The sequence below is a fragment of the Neomonachus schauinslandi genome, chromosome 1 (genome assembly GCF_002201575.2).
Source record: "Neomonachus schauinslandi chromosome 1, ASM220157v2, whole genome shotgun sequence".
NCBI lineage: Eukaryota > Metazoa > Chordata > Mammalia > Carnivora > Phocidae > Neomonachus > Neomonachus schauinslandi.
The window spans coordinates 202,871,885-202,885,932 of record NC_058403.1 but is presented as its reverse complement, the minus strand read 5'-3'; the positions used below and the strand labels follow the sequence as shown (position 1 = coordinate 202,885,932).

The window sequence follows — 14,048 nt, the reverse complement described above, 5'->3', positions numbered from 1 at the left end:
TGGACCAGAGTCTCGTTGACTGCTCACCCTCCTGATGGGAGCCGAGTCGAGTCACTGACCTTCACAGGCCTCCTAGGGGAGGTGGCCGCAGCCCCCACTGCCCAGGGCGGCTCTACCCGAGCTGCTGGAGACATACCGCACACTCCCCTCACAGGGGCAGGGCCAAGCGTCCGCACCGCGACTGGCTGTGGCAAAGGCTGGGCGTCCCGCTACAACCAGCATAACCACCTGCAAGAACTCACCCCAGTCACTCAAGCAAATCGCCCCAGAGCTGTGAGAGGGACTAAACGGGTGGAGAGTGAGCTGCCGTGCCCAGGATACAGAAGGGCCTTCGCACTCCTACCCCACTCAAGCTCCCGTCCACCCCGGCAGGCCTGCTGCAGGGCTGGAGAGACGTCCCTGACCGCCATGCCCTGATGGACACCTGCCCCTCCTTCACCAAAAGCCTCACTTCCTCGGGGCCCCTCAGAGCCGCCCACAGCCATGACCTCCACACAGAAGGCCAGGACGAGTCGATGTCCAGCTACCCGTCCTTACCATATGTGTGCTAGAAGGTTCTGGGTGAGGCCCGAGTGCATGAAGATCTCCTTCACCTCCTGGCCGCTCACATAGCCATCCAGGTCCAGGTCGGTCTTCAGGAATATCTCGTCAAATCGCATCTTATCCGCAACCGGCACCACCCAGCTCACGGTTGGCTGAAACGGGTTTCAAAATGGTTGGTCTCTAGCTTCTCATCACCATAAACAGGTGCTATTAAAGCGCTTCCACGCGCTCCTGACGAGAGAACTATTAAGGCGCTTCTCCACGCATGTGGGTAGCACGACTCCAAGAACCCAGAGGGCACACAGGAGCCCCATTCTGTAAGTGGGGAAACTGAGGCTGACAGCAGCTGACACCACTCAGTCAGCCTCTCCCACCCCATCACAGCACCCCCTCCTCCTTGTATTTAGAGGGGGGGAAAGATCCAGCAGGTCTGAAGGGGCTTGAAGGGAAGCCAATGAATTCTCCTTCCAGGAGGGGGTCCAAATGTGCCAGGCAAGACCCTCCTGACAACCCACGTTAGGACGGTCTCCTGAGCACCAACCAGCCCCGCTCTGATGCCAGCCTTCCTGGTCCTCTCGTCTTCTGCCTGCAAACACTTCTCTGCAGCTGCCACAGGAGTTCTCGTGCCCACGGCTCGGGATTCTGTACTCCGTCCTTCGACCCTGACTCCATTCCCCGTGACACAGCAGCGTCCCCATGAGGTGTCAGCGCACAGCAGACACTGACAGGGACTGAATGAGGCGGATGTGAAAATGGTGTCTGCTGGATGGACAGGCACCCAGGGCCCTCTGGTGCTGGCGGGGGAGCCCAGGCCCCAGATGAGCATGCTGTCACCTGCAAGGATCCCACCACCCTCGAGGGCACTGCCCCGGCAGATGCAGTGAAGAGTATCTGCGAGCCCCAGGCAGTGCCATTTCGGCAGCGACAGGGCTTGGCCACCTGCTGCATGTGTGACCCCTCCCGTTGCCTGCTCAGGTCTACATAAGAGGGGTCCACCAGGGCCTATGTACCTCCTATTTCAGGGACATCGGAGGCCCCTTCAGCTGCTAATTCTGGACATGTCACCTCTGACCTTTGGCATACTCATTGAACCAAATTCCACGGCGCCTCTGCCCCTTCTAGAGACGTTTTTCCTCATCCGCTCTTTCTGAACAGGTCTCCCTCGCTATCCAAATCCAGCGTGATCCTGACACGAGCACTGGGAATCCAGAACGTAAGGGGGCGAAGCAAGGGACACCATGTTACCCGGATCATTTCAGTTCCAGGATTCTGGATAGGGAGAATGAGTTAGTCCAGCAAGGATTTATCAGAACCTGTGGACCGAATTCAAAGAGCAAGGGCTCAGGCAGCAGGAATTTAGATAACGAGAGAGACCTGCACTTTACCTGCCCTGTTATGTGAATTTTGTGAGCCACCTCAGAGTAGACATAAAGACGCACGTAAAGGATCTCTAACAAAGAAGAGGCTTGCTGTCTTTACGTCCAGTGGCTGGGGTAAGCTAAAGCTCAGATGCCAAGAAACCCGAGGAGGAAGTAACAGCAGATCAGACAAGCTAAGCTGAGGGAGAAAACGGTTTCTGTGCTCCACAAGTCCCAAGAGATTACAACTCTGGGATGACAAAAATCCTAACATTCAATGTGCACACAAAATGAGCTTGCTGTCTGATTTCTGGGGTGTCAGAGTATGTCGACAGCAACATTCCGAATCCAACTTGGCTACAAATCCAACAGGGAACAGCCTTCTCCTTGGAGCTGGGTCTCCCAGAAAGGGCTGGGTTTAAGGCTGGCTTAGCAGCCACAGGCCCCCACTAAACAGCAATAGACCCTGGTGGCTGGAAGGGGCTGCGCCCCACAGCTGGCTGTGAAGACAGGACCTGGCGGCCCTAGGCTGGTGGTAAGAGAAGTGGTGGAGGGGATGGCATGGTGACTGTGGGTCCCCAGAACTGCTCGCTCTCATGTCTGTGACTCCACCAGCTGCCCCCATCCTTGGGGGAAGGAACGCACCCTCGTCTTCCCACCCCCACCCAGATAGAGGTCCCTGGTAAAACAGGTCTAGTTGCAACCAGCAGCGCGCTCCCAGGGTCTGGGGAGAGCCACCAGATCACCATGGACAGGGTTTACAAGGCTGGTCAACCTGCACTGCCAGCAACCTTGGCCCCACTTGCTTCCATGTCAGTAAAGCTGTCACCACTAACCTAACCTACAGTACTTAGTAAGAACTCTCAGAAAGAATTTTGCAGACACAGGTGCTGGCTGTCTTGGGAAAGAGCTCGTGCAGGTCTAAGTTACCAGCCTTGGCCCCCTCTCTGACTCCATCCCACCCTTCTTCCTGTTTCTAGAGGTTCCCACTTGATAGCCTTGGCACAAGCTAGTCCTCTGATGGCTTTTTGTCATTCAGGTGTCAGCTCACACCTCCTTAGTGACCTTCCAGCTGACGCCATCTGCAGGAGCACACCCCTCTCCTCGGCCCAAAACTTCCAGGCCAGGCCCGGTTCTGCTTCTAATAGCTATCTAACCTTCCTTAGTTTACTGAAATGTTTATTGTCTATCTCCCTAAGGAGGGCAGAGGCCAGTCCCACGGTCACTGTGGCATCCCCAGGAAGTACAGGCACGGCTGGTGGGCTGCTGAGCTGGTGAAGATGCCCAGACTGGGCCATCTGGACGCTGGGCTTATTAACAGACACCCACCAACTGGAGGGGAAGCCCGGTTACCTGTGCCTCTCCACACGGCTAGGGCAGTGATGGGGGGCTCTGTTGGCCCCCCTGACCAAACCGCCTCAACCCTCTCTCAGAGGACCCTTGCTCTATGGTGCAGCAAGCTCCTGGAAAATGAGCCGCCCCCACCCCCTCCCCACCAACACCAAGCAGAATGCTTAACTTTACAAATATGTCACATGCAAGAGATTCACCATCTGATCATGTATTTCTGGAGCATTAAGTGCCTGACAATTCATTTTTTGACTGTAATTAAGTGCCTGTCATTAAGCTTTTGATTGCTGAGGCACTCATTTCAAAAACATCCATCTCAGATGAACACATTGCCAGCCACACGACGAGGGAAAGAGCCAGTTGGCCCATGCGGTCCCCTGGGAAAGCCAGGGTGACCTAGATAGTTGGCCGCCTGAGTGACCCCACTTTTCCCTTCCCATGCTTTCATTCCCACTCTTATGTTTTAAACTCACCAGTAAAGAGTGAACCCAAGAAACCAGAGGCCCCCATCATCGACCCCAAAAAGGCAGAACCCCATGCCCGAGCTTGCTCTCTCTCTAGCCCGGCCTTGCTCTGGTGGCCCTGGGGGTGACGCACACTCTGCAGGACCTGTGAGTCATCAATCTTAGTTTTTCAAATTTTCCTGATGGTTGTTGCCGAGATGCATTTTGCAAATTCTAACAAGAGCCACAAAGACATCTGCTCCGGGGTCGGGGAAGTGTCGGCGGGGGCTCGCCACAAGTTATGGGGGCCCCAAGTGAGCGCCACAGGCATCCCTAGCGGACAGTGCCACTTACTGACAGGCCGAGACCAACGCAAGATGGTTTCCCATTTCTACTCTTATGGTTCATATCTGAACCTGCATGGCAGTGCTGGCTGGCCCTTTTCATGTCACCTGCACTGCTTTCCCTCTGAAACCAAAAATGAGGCAGGACGCAAAGCATGACTCAGGATGGAACGCAGGATGTCACATTCTTGCATGTCTGAGATCATCTCAAAGGTGCCTTTTTATAAAAGAGCCCTTCATGGTGGGCTACATTTGCCAGAACAAGAGATGTCTTGCTGGTTTTTTTTTTTTAAGATTTTATTTATTTCTTTGACAGAGATTGCGAGAGAGAGCATAAGCAGGGGGAACAGCAGAGGGAGAAGGAGAAGCAGGCTCCCCACCAAGCAGGGAGCCCAATGCAGGGCTCAATCCCAGGACCCTGGGATCAAGACCCGAGCCTAAGGCAGACGCTTAACCGACTGAACCACCCAGCTGCTCCAAAAAATGTCTTTTTGATACATAAGATGCTGCCCGCTGGGAGTCAGAGCCCCCACACCATCTTCCTAACAAGAGATGAATGCCTCCCTTGCTCACGTGACACTCAACATGTTTACTGAGCATCAGAGTACCTGAGATTGCTCTGACACTGAGATGATAACCAAGAACTAACTCTGCTCTCATGAAGCTAAGCGGGAGGGATGTGAAAGAGACAGATGACACATAACTACATAATAGGCCAGGCCTGGGAAATCTAGAATGCAGGGTGGACAGAGCCCAGGGCACACTGGCTGTGGTCACGCCCGAGCCCCCTGCTAAGGTGCCCCATGTGAGCAGAGGCCTAACGAAGCAAAGTGCTGGGTTATGATCTGGGAATGCACCTGCCCAGCAAAAGTGCTTCCTGAGGCAGGAGGGACAGAGATGAGAGAAGAGAGCCCAGAGGTGGGAGCAACCGGAGTGTGTCTGAGGAAGGGCGATATTTGTGTGCAAATGAATGAGAAACGTAACTCCGAATCCCTGTAGCTATGGACTCAATGTTTGTGCCCACCCCACCCCAGAACTCTTATGTTAAAACCTAACCCCAATGTGATGGTATTGGGAAGTGGGCCTTGGGGAGTGATTAGGTCATGAGGGTGGAGCTCCATGAATGAGATCACTGCCCTCATGGAAAGGACCCCAGAGAGCTCCCTCATCCTTTGCACCACGTGAGGGCACAGTGAGAAAACCATCTGTGAACCCGGAATCAGGCTCTCATCAGACACCCAATCTGCCAGTGCCTGGATCTTGGACTTCCCAGCCTCCAGATTTTCTGTGAGAAATAAATGTTTGTCACAATCACCCAGTCTATGGTATTCCATTACACTCAAACAGAGTAAGATACCGACCATAAATATTGTTTTAAAAAACATAATCATGGGGCGCCTCGGTGGCTTAGTCAGTTAAGCATCTGCCTTTGGCTCAGGTCATGGTCCCAAGGTCCTGGGATCGAGCCCCACGTCAGGCTCCCTGCTCGGTGGGAAGCCTGCTTCTCCCTCTCCCTCTGCTGCTCCCCCTGCTTGTGTGTGCTCTCTCTGTCTGATAAATAAAAAAACCCTTTTAAAAAAGACTTTAAAAATGAATAAATAAAAAATAAAAACTGCAATCACCAATGTTACCTTTCTGGGGTCCCGAATTACTTGCTCCCAAGGACCATCCGGCTGGAACTCTACCCGTGCAGACGGCAGCTCTAGAAGCGGCTGCTTGCAGAGGGCACCGTACCTGTGTTTGCTTGATGCTGTGCTTGGGGGACAAGCTCCCCGTGCTGTTCAGGCTGCTGACGCTGCCGTGGGAAGGCGTGGAGCGGAGGCTGTCTTTCGGCGGGGGGCTGGCAGGCAGGACGGGCACAGCGCCTGGGAACACGGTCTTCTTCCTCTTGGAAGGTGGGATGAGGGATGGAGGCAGGACAGAGGGCACAGGCTCCTTCTCGAGGGCTCGGTACACCAAGTGCATTGCCTGGGAGTGTGAAAGAGGATTACGTTCAGGTGGCCAGACGCAGGCCGTGGGCGGGGAAAGGGCAGCTCTTTCCAGGACTGCAGCGATGTGACAAAGACTGCTCTTTTTGAGGTCCCTTCCAAGCTGAACAGAGTAAAAGATAAACCTTCCCTGATGCGTTCTCTTCCAATGCATCATTTTTCCAAGATGTGTTTAATCACGTAAGATCAACATGAGCCCAAAAGGAATTCAATCACGCCCGACTCCACACGTGTCCCTTCACCACACAACTCCAGGGCTGACGAGTCCCCAAGTAGTGGAATTTGGAAGTCTAAAGACACACCACGGGCACTATATGTACTTCCTGTTTCAGGCGGGCAGAGAAAAGAAACTTTGTCTAATACAAAGATTTAAGTCTGTTTTAAAGTGTAACAAAACCAGGGGTCCCTGGGTGGCTCAGTCGGTTAAGCCTCTGACTCTTGATTTTGGCTCAGGTCATGTCCATGCTGGGCGTGGAGCCTGCTTAAGAGTCTCTCTCTCCCTCTCCCCCGCCCCCCGCCTCAAAAAAAAGGTAACAAAATCAAACCAAAATTATAACCCTTCCCACTTAAAAAATATTCCTTAAGTTGCTATTTGAATATAGACCAGATCACTAACACAGGTAAAATTTACCATCACTTAAAAACGCTAAAGAATGTTAAACCCAGAGAGTGACGAAAAGAAACCTAAATGACACAATTATAAGACCCATTTACAGAACAATATAAATTTCAGCTGAAATGATAGGAAATGATAAAAACAAAACAAGAATGGAAACTCAGGGCTCCTGAGGCCGTGAAGAGAGGGGCATGTGCCCGGGTTCACTGTGGGCCAGCCATCCCATGCCTGGGAAATCACCCCAAGAGCAGTTCAACGATCCAAATACTTCAAGTCCAGTGCGGTCAGAGAAAATATAAAAACTAAATAACGAGGGCCTGGGGGACAGCGAAGCTAGTGTTCAATGGGGACAGAGTTCCAGTTTTGCTGGATGAAGGGTCCTGGAGATGGGAGGTGGTGGCAGTTACACAGCCACGTGAAAATATTAATGCCATTGAACCACACACTTGAAAATGACTATGACGGTAAATTTTATGTTCTATATATTTTACCACAATAAAAAAAATAATAATGGGGTGCCTGGGATGGCTCAGTCGGTTAAGCACCTGATTTTGGCTCAGGTTGTGCTCTTGGGGTCATGAGATCGTGCCCTGTGTTAGACTCCAAGCTCAGCGCGGAGTCGGCTTGAAATTCTCTCTCCCTCCCCCTCTGCTCCCAGCGCTGCTCGTGCTCACTTGCTTGTGCTCTAATAAATAAATAAATCTCAAAAAAAAAAAAAAAAAAACACTGCCCTTAACTACAAGAAGCTACTTTGTTCTACTTTGTTTGAGATTTAAGGGAACAAGGTGAGTGAATAAATCCCATGAATGGGAAAGGTCAAAGATGTGAGGTGGAGGGAAGGGAGGAACGAGAGGAGAGACAGAATGACACAGGCCCAGGGTGAGGAGGGCTGGCTTGCGAGGACATGAGCCCAGCCCCTGGGCAGCTGAAGAGGAAGGTGGGGAGCTACAGGGGTGTGGAGGGCGCAGCTGCATGGGAAAGCAGCCTATAGGACGGGAGAGCCCTGATCAACACACGGGGCCATTAAAAGTATTAGAGGGCAGGAGGGCCAGGGCTCAGACATAAGCAGACCTGAAAGCAGATGGTGGTGCCTTGGGGCACCTGCTGGGCCCGTCTATACACACCTGCTTCCAGCTCTGTCTACTAAGAGGTCCTGAAAGCAGTGGCACCCCAGGGGCACTGAGCACACCAGAGCCCACATCCTGGTTTCTAACACCATTCGCCACTACATGGAACCGGGGCTCCCTGGAGAACCAGGGCCGGGGCAGGAAATACACAGGAGGAGCCAGGAGCAGCCCCCCAAGCCAAAAGGAAGCAAGTGCTCAGACAATGATGTGATGTGACCAAAGGACAAAGGAGCCCGCAGGGAGGAGCTCCAAATGGGCAAAATAAATCACGCCACTATAAGATTATAAACCGTGGAACAAAGGATGCAGCCCTGAGTCCACTGTGATACAAACTCCTATAGTAGAAGGCTAACTAGAAAATGTGCGAGAAGTGCCAGAATTAGAGACTCGTCTGGCAACCACCATAATCGTTACTCAATCAGGTGAGACTCCTGGGAGGGCACGAGAACTAGCAGGTGAGAGGTGGAAGAGGAATGGGGTGGTCCAACCTCCGTGTGTCTCCCACAAGAGACTGAGCACACAGGAAGACAGTAACTCTGCAGAGAAACCCACAGGCTCTACCAACTGCAATCAAGTTTGACACTGTGTCGACAATGTGGGTGGGGTAAGATACCACAGGTCCTGTCGACGGCACGGAGCCCAAGAAAAACAAGCATCAGCTCGGTGGGGTCCTGCCTCATGCAAGTGCACGACCTGGATCATCATGAGGAAACAGCCGATATCCCCAAGCTGAGGGACCCTCTACAACTGCTGGCCTGCGCTCTTCAAAATACCCATGAGACAGAGACAAACGGAGCTCTTGCTCCAGATTAGAGGACACGAAAGAGACGGTGCTGCGGAATCTAACACAGGAGGCTGGAACTTCTTTGCTGCAAAGGATGTTTGGGGACAACTGGCAAGGTCTGAATAATATCCTTAGGTAATACATAACGACATATTAACACAGACGCTATACAATAAGACACAAAATAGTATGATAAATTAGACACTGTCAATGTTAATTTCCTGATTTTGAATTGGACACTGGGTATGTAAGAGAATTCCCTGGTTTTAGGAAATACACACTGAAGTATTCTGGGACAAAAAGGTATGGTGTCCGCAACTGACTCCAAAATGGCTGAAAGGAAAATTTTAGGTGTGTGTATACTTACATGCATATGGCGTAAGAGGGAGGGAGGAGGAGGATAAAGCAATGTGGTAAAATAATATCACTGGGGAATGTGACTCAAGGGTATTCAGAAGAATTCTCTGTATTACTGTCACTTTTCTTTAAATCCAAAGTACATCAAAATAAACACTTTTTAAAAATCAGAGAAAAAAAAAAACACGACTCGAGAAACATTTCCTTCCTCAGCAGAGTGGAAAAAGAGAGTCACAGCAGGGGCCTACCACAGCAAACTCATCTCTGTCCAGGTGCCCATCCTTGTCAATGTCACTGAGGTCCCAGACCTGCAAGGGAAAGAGAGCAAGGCTTACTGGGGAAGGAACCATGCCTGCCAGAACTCAGATTCTGAGTGCTCGGTGATTAGCAGGGTTAAGACAAGGCAATCAAAATGGAGTATCGGTGGGTTCTCTGAAAAACCACTAGCTGATGAAGTATCGTCAATTCCAAGATCCTTTTTGTTATATTATGTTCACTTTCTCTAACAAATGATCATAATTATAAACACGTCCACCTTGGTTTTCTCTTTACCGTCTTACCAGGAATTCTTAGAAAAGATGCTTTGGTTTTGGCACAGGTGTTGCTCCGAACACAAGCCCCCCACCACCATCCACGCTGTGCAGGGCTGGGGGCGTGCCTTCACCATTGGTGGATGGTGAGGCAGGTGCCACCAAGTATGCTTGGCCCACTTGGCACCCTGAAGATGAGGCAGACAGGTATAGGTTCCTATTCTGGGTCAAAGGCCAGGTGCCAGATTTTCTAAAGTACAATCAAAGCACTAGCTTCCTGACCCAAGTCAGCCCCACCCTGAACCAGCAGGCCTGCCCGACTCGGACAACGCTGCGCACAGCGCCAGTGCCCAGAGCTAAGCAGATACCATAGCGTCCAAACATGGTGCTTCACGTGCTGGTCCCCTCTCAGTCAATCATGAGTGACATCAGCCCAGGGATATTTCTCATGGGCAGGTCCTCCTCCCCAGCCCTGCTGCTGTCCTTGACTTGGGCCTCTCCAATACTCCACAGAGGCCAGAGCCTCCAGCTGGCCTCTTTGCCTCTAATCCTTTCCCCAGGGCTACCATGGGGACTGTTCTAGAATACACTCTGAGACTGTCCCCTAGACTGGCACATGAAGCCCCCTGTGCCCTACACAGGTCCCTGCACCACAGCCCAGCTTCCAGGGACTCCACCTTGCTCTCTAGGGAGCCCAAAGTGTTCACAGTCCCTTCAAGCAGAGAGATGACATTTTGGAGGCATTCTGTATCAGGCTGAGTGCTTTATGCCACCAGGTTCAATTTAGGAAGCAGAGGTTCACGAAGAGTAACTTTTTCAAAGACATGGCACTTGCTCGGGGAACTAGGACTAGAACAAGACTTCCTGGCTCCACGCCTCTCCCTGCCCAGGGCCTCTCTACCTCAGCACCACTGACATTTGGGACTGCATCACTCTCTGTGGTGGGGCTGACCTGGGCCCAAGTGATGTTGAGAAGCGTCCCCGGCCTCCCCCCACCTGATGCCAATAACACCCGACCCAGGCAGGACAACCAGAACTGTCTCCAGACACTGCTCAACATCCCTGGGGGAGGAAGTGCCTGGTAAGAATACCAGCCCTCCCCAGCACGCCTCTCCTCATGCTGTCATGCGCCTGGTCTTCCCATCCCATCGTCAGCCACCCATTTCTTCTCTCTTGAGGACACAATCCAGAAGTGCCTACTCTAGGAAGCCTTCCCTGCCTGCCCTGTACCCCTCTGCTCTGGCGGGTCAGGCACCTCCCCTCTGCCACTGTCCTCACCGGGCAGAACCACAATATCAGGGAGGCAATGGGCAGCAGGGGGTCACCAGGAAGAGTGAGGGCTCTGGGGACCACCTAGGGCTTCATTCTCCTCTCCGTGAGACCCTGAGAGGCTTATTGGCCACTCCGAAGTCCCCCTTTTCCTCATCTAGAAAATGGAAGGGACGCCATCCATAACAAGGTGGTTTCAAGTCCTGAAGGACTTCATTCACGCAAAGTGCTATAACGGGGCTTGGCATGTAGGAAGCCCTCGATAAATAAATATTATGATCTTAACTGTTATTTATTTATTTGCTCTCCTGGACTATATCTAATTTCATCCCCATCTTCCCGGTGGTCAGCAAAAGGCCTGGCCCCAAGCAGACTCCAACCTTCCTGAATGACTGAATGGATGGTTGGTGCATGGAAGCACAGATGAATGAACAGAAGCAGAGAGGCACGGATGCACGAGTGCACTGGTACATCACGGACAGACGGGTGCACAGATGGATGGGTGCATGGATATGGAAGCACACATGCATGGATGGACGGGTGCACAGACGGATGGGTGCATGCCTATGAACGCACGTGTGTGAAGATACGGATGGGTGCATGGATTCGGATACACACAGGCACAGGAGGATGGGTGCACGGATACAGATGCACGCGCGCACAGGTGGACAGACGCATGGATATGGATGCATGTGTGCGGAGGTATGGATAAGTGCATGGATATGGATGCACGCACACACAGGTGGATGGGTGCATGGATGTGGATGCATGTGCACATGCTTGAATGGGTGCACATAAGCCTGGCACGTGCAGAAAAGCAGATGAGAAGTGACCCGTGTGCCACAAGACCTGGAGCCTGGCAGAAGATCTGCACAATGCACCCTTCCCAGCCACAGCTCCCTTTCTCATGAAGCACACTCCACCTCTGTCAGTCTATCTGTCTTGTTCGTGATCTGGCTCTACAACAGGATTACATCCAGTTGTCAGGTATTCTGCAAGGACTGACAAACGCACGTAATGTGCAGGATGGGGTAGTCCCATCCTGCTGCAATTAAAACTCATGCCTTGTAAAGATGCTTGGTCGCCAACACAGAGCTCCGCCTACACCAGGCCACAGCCAAAAGGGAACAAAGGGATTTGAGAGATTCCCCTTTCTTAGTGGCCTTCTTTCAAAATATTGCATTAAGATAGGCTCTACCTCGGGGCGCCTGGGTGGCTCAGTCGGTTAAGCGGCTGCCTTCGGCTCAGGTTATGATCCCGTGGTCCTGGGATCGAGCCCCGTGTTGGGCTCCCTGCTCGGTGGAGAGTCTGTTTCTCCCTCTCCCTCTGCCTGCCTCTCTGCCTACTTGTGCTCTCTCTCTATCTCTCTGTCAAAGAAATAAATAAAATCTTTTAAAAAAAAAAAAAAAAAAAAAGATAGGCGCAACCTGGGTCCTATCAAATGGGCCAGTGTCCACAAAAGTCATAATCAAACAGAAACATTATTAGGTGAATCCAAAGGACAGGAATTTGTACCTTTCCCAAAGGTTCTACCAAATGTCATGAGCTAGACCCACAGGTGTCGCCTGGAGCAGCAGGGACTATGCTCGGTCCCCTGCTCTGGGCCTGTGCCTGCCACCTCGCTGTGATCCAGTCCAGACAGATGACAACATCCATCCCTTCTCAGTGTGTAGCAGGGAACTCAGTATGGACAGCCTTGTGTAACTGGGCTTTGTGCACAGAGCAAACACACAGGGCCATGATGCAAACCTCATTGGAGGGAAGACAGTCTGGAATAAAAAGCTGCATCTAAAAAACTTGTATTTAATAGGAACAAAACTAAGGGCCTTTTTTTAAAGAGAATGCATAAAATTTTTTCTAAACTTGCAGCAGAATTTAAAGTACCTTTACCTTAAGCTCATAGGCAGAAGAAAAGTAATTAAAAAAAGAAAAGAGGGCACCTGGGTGGTACAGTCAGTTGAGCATCTGACTCTTGGTGTCAGCTCAGGTCTGAATGAGCCCCGTGTTGGGCTCCACGCTTGGTGCAGAGTCTGCTTGAGATTCTCTCTCCCCCCGTCTCTCTGCCCACCCCCCACTCACGCTCTCTCTCTAAAATAAATAAATCTTAAAAAAAAAAAAGAAAAGAAAAGAAGAAAAGAGTTCTAGACATACACTCCCATACTTCTCTCCAGAAGCACACGGAGTAGGGGACATCCCAGGTCTGGGTTCAAATCTCACCTCTGCCCATCTTTGGGCCCTGGGCAGCAAGCTCACTTCTGAAGCTGCCTCCCCAGGCATGCAATGGGCCCACACCAGCATCTTCCCACAGGCTGGGGAGCATCTGTGAGCCACATCCATGAGGCCCTAAGCCAACTTGACTGTAGCAAGTTCTCCACATACATCGGCTCTTACAAAGCCCCTGATGGTGCATGGCCGTGTGTAAAGCCTCATACGTGTGCGTGGGGAGCAAGCTTGGGGCAGACGGAAGTCAGCAGCAGTTCAGGATGTGAGAGAACCACTTACCCGGCCCAGGACATCAAGAGGCAGCTTTGAGTTCATGAGGACTGGCTTGACTTTGTCTCCAGAGAGCAAACCATTGATGGGTAAGAGGCTTTCAAAAATTCCGTCAAATTTTGCCTTTTCTTCCACCTAGTTGAAAAGGAATAGCCTGAGTGAGTAAAAAAAGGGTGCCTGTGGGAGAGTCTAAAATGAGCTCTGACCCAAAGCTGAATGAAAACAGGCAAGGACCTACCACTGGCCTTGCCTAAAAGCACAGGATGTCTTACAGCAGTTCCAGAGTGAACATCTGCCCTGAAGGAAACAGCTCCCTGGCAACTACAAATTTGGCGGCCAAGGTCAACGAGGAGACAGGACCTGGCCATGGGCCTCGCTCTCCACCACAGGGGCTGTCTGGGAGACAAAGATCGCCCCTACCTCCCTCCTAGGAGCTCACTAGGACTAGAAAGATGCAAGTGTGAATGGGTTTTCGTTTTTAAGACAAACAACTAAATCTGGATGTCAACCTACAGAACTAAAAGAGCTCAAGAACCAAATACAAAAATAAACCAAAGACTTAAGCAACCAATTATCAAAATCAACTTTAAGAACAGGAAATCCTCTCAGAGTAAAAAAATAAATTATAAAAGCTCCTCGTGAGGGGCGCCTGGGTGGCTCAGTTGGTTAAGCGACTGCCTTCGGCTCAGGTCATGATCCTGGAGTCCCGGATCGAGTCCCGCATCGGGCTCCCTGCTCGGCGAGGAGCCTGCTTCTCTCTCTGACCCTCCCCCCTCTCATGTACTCTCTCTCATTCTCGCTCTCTCAAATAAATAAATAAAATCTTTAAAAAAAAAAAAAAAAAAA

The 14,048-nt window shown here is 51.4% G+C and overlaps 1 protein-coding gene across 5 annotated transcripts in view; it reads right to left on the bottom strand.

Annotated features, from left to right (window-relative positions):
* EPS15L1 (epidermal growth factor receptor pathway substrate 15 like 1) overlaps positions 1 to 14,048 on the bottom strand; it is a 95,615-nt gene that overhangs the window by 51,177 nt on the left and 30,390 nt on the right. For all 5 annotated transcript variants that reach the window (XM_021683285.1, XM_021683282.1, XM_021683279.1 and 2 more), the window contains exons 7-10: positions 13,212 to 13,337; positions 9,159 to 9,218; positions 5,773 to 6,006; positions 538 to 695 (exon numbers count right to left, since the gene is read on the bottom strand). In XM_021683285.1, the coding sequence (XP_021538960.1) occupies positions 538 to 695; positions 5,773 to 6,006; positions 9,159 to 9,218; positions 13,212 to 13,337 (578 nt within the window). The remainder of the gene's footprint in view (positions 1 to 537; positions 696 to 5,772; positions 6,007 to 9,158; positions 9,219 to 13,211; positions 13,338 to 14,048) is intronic.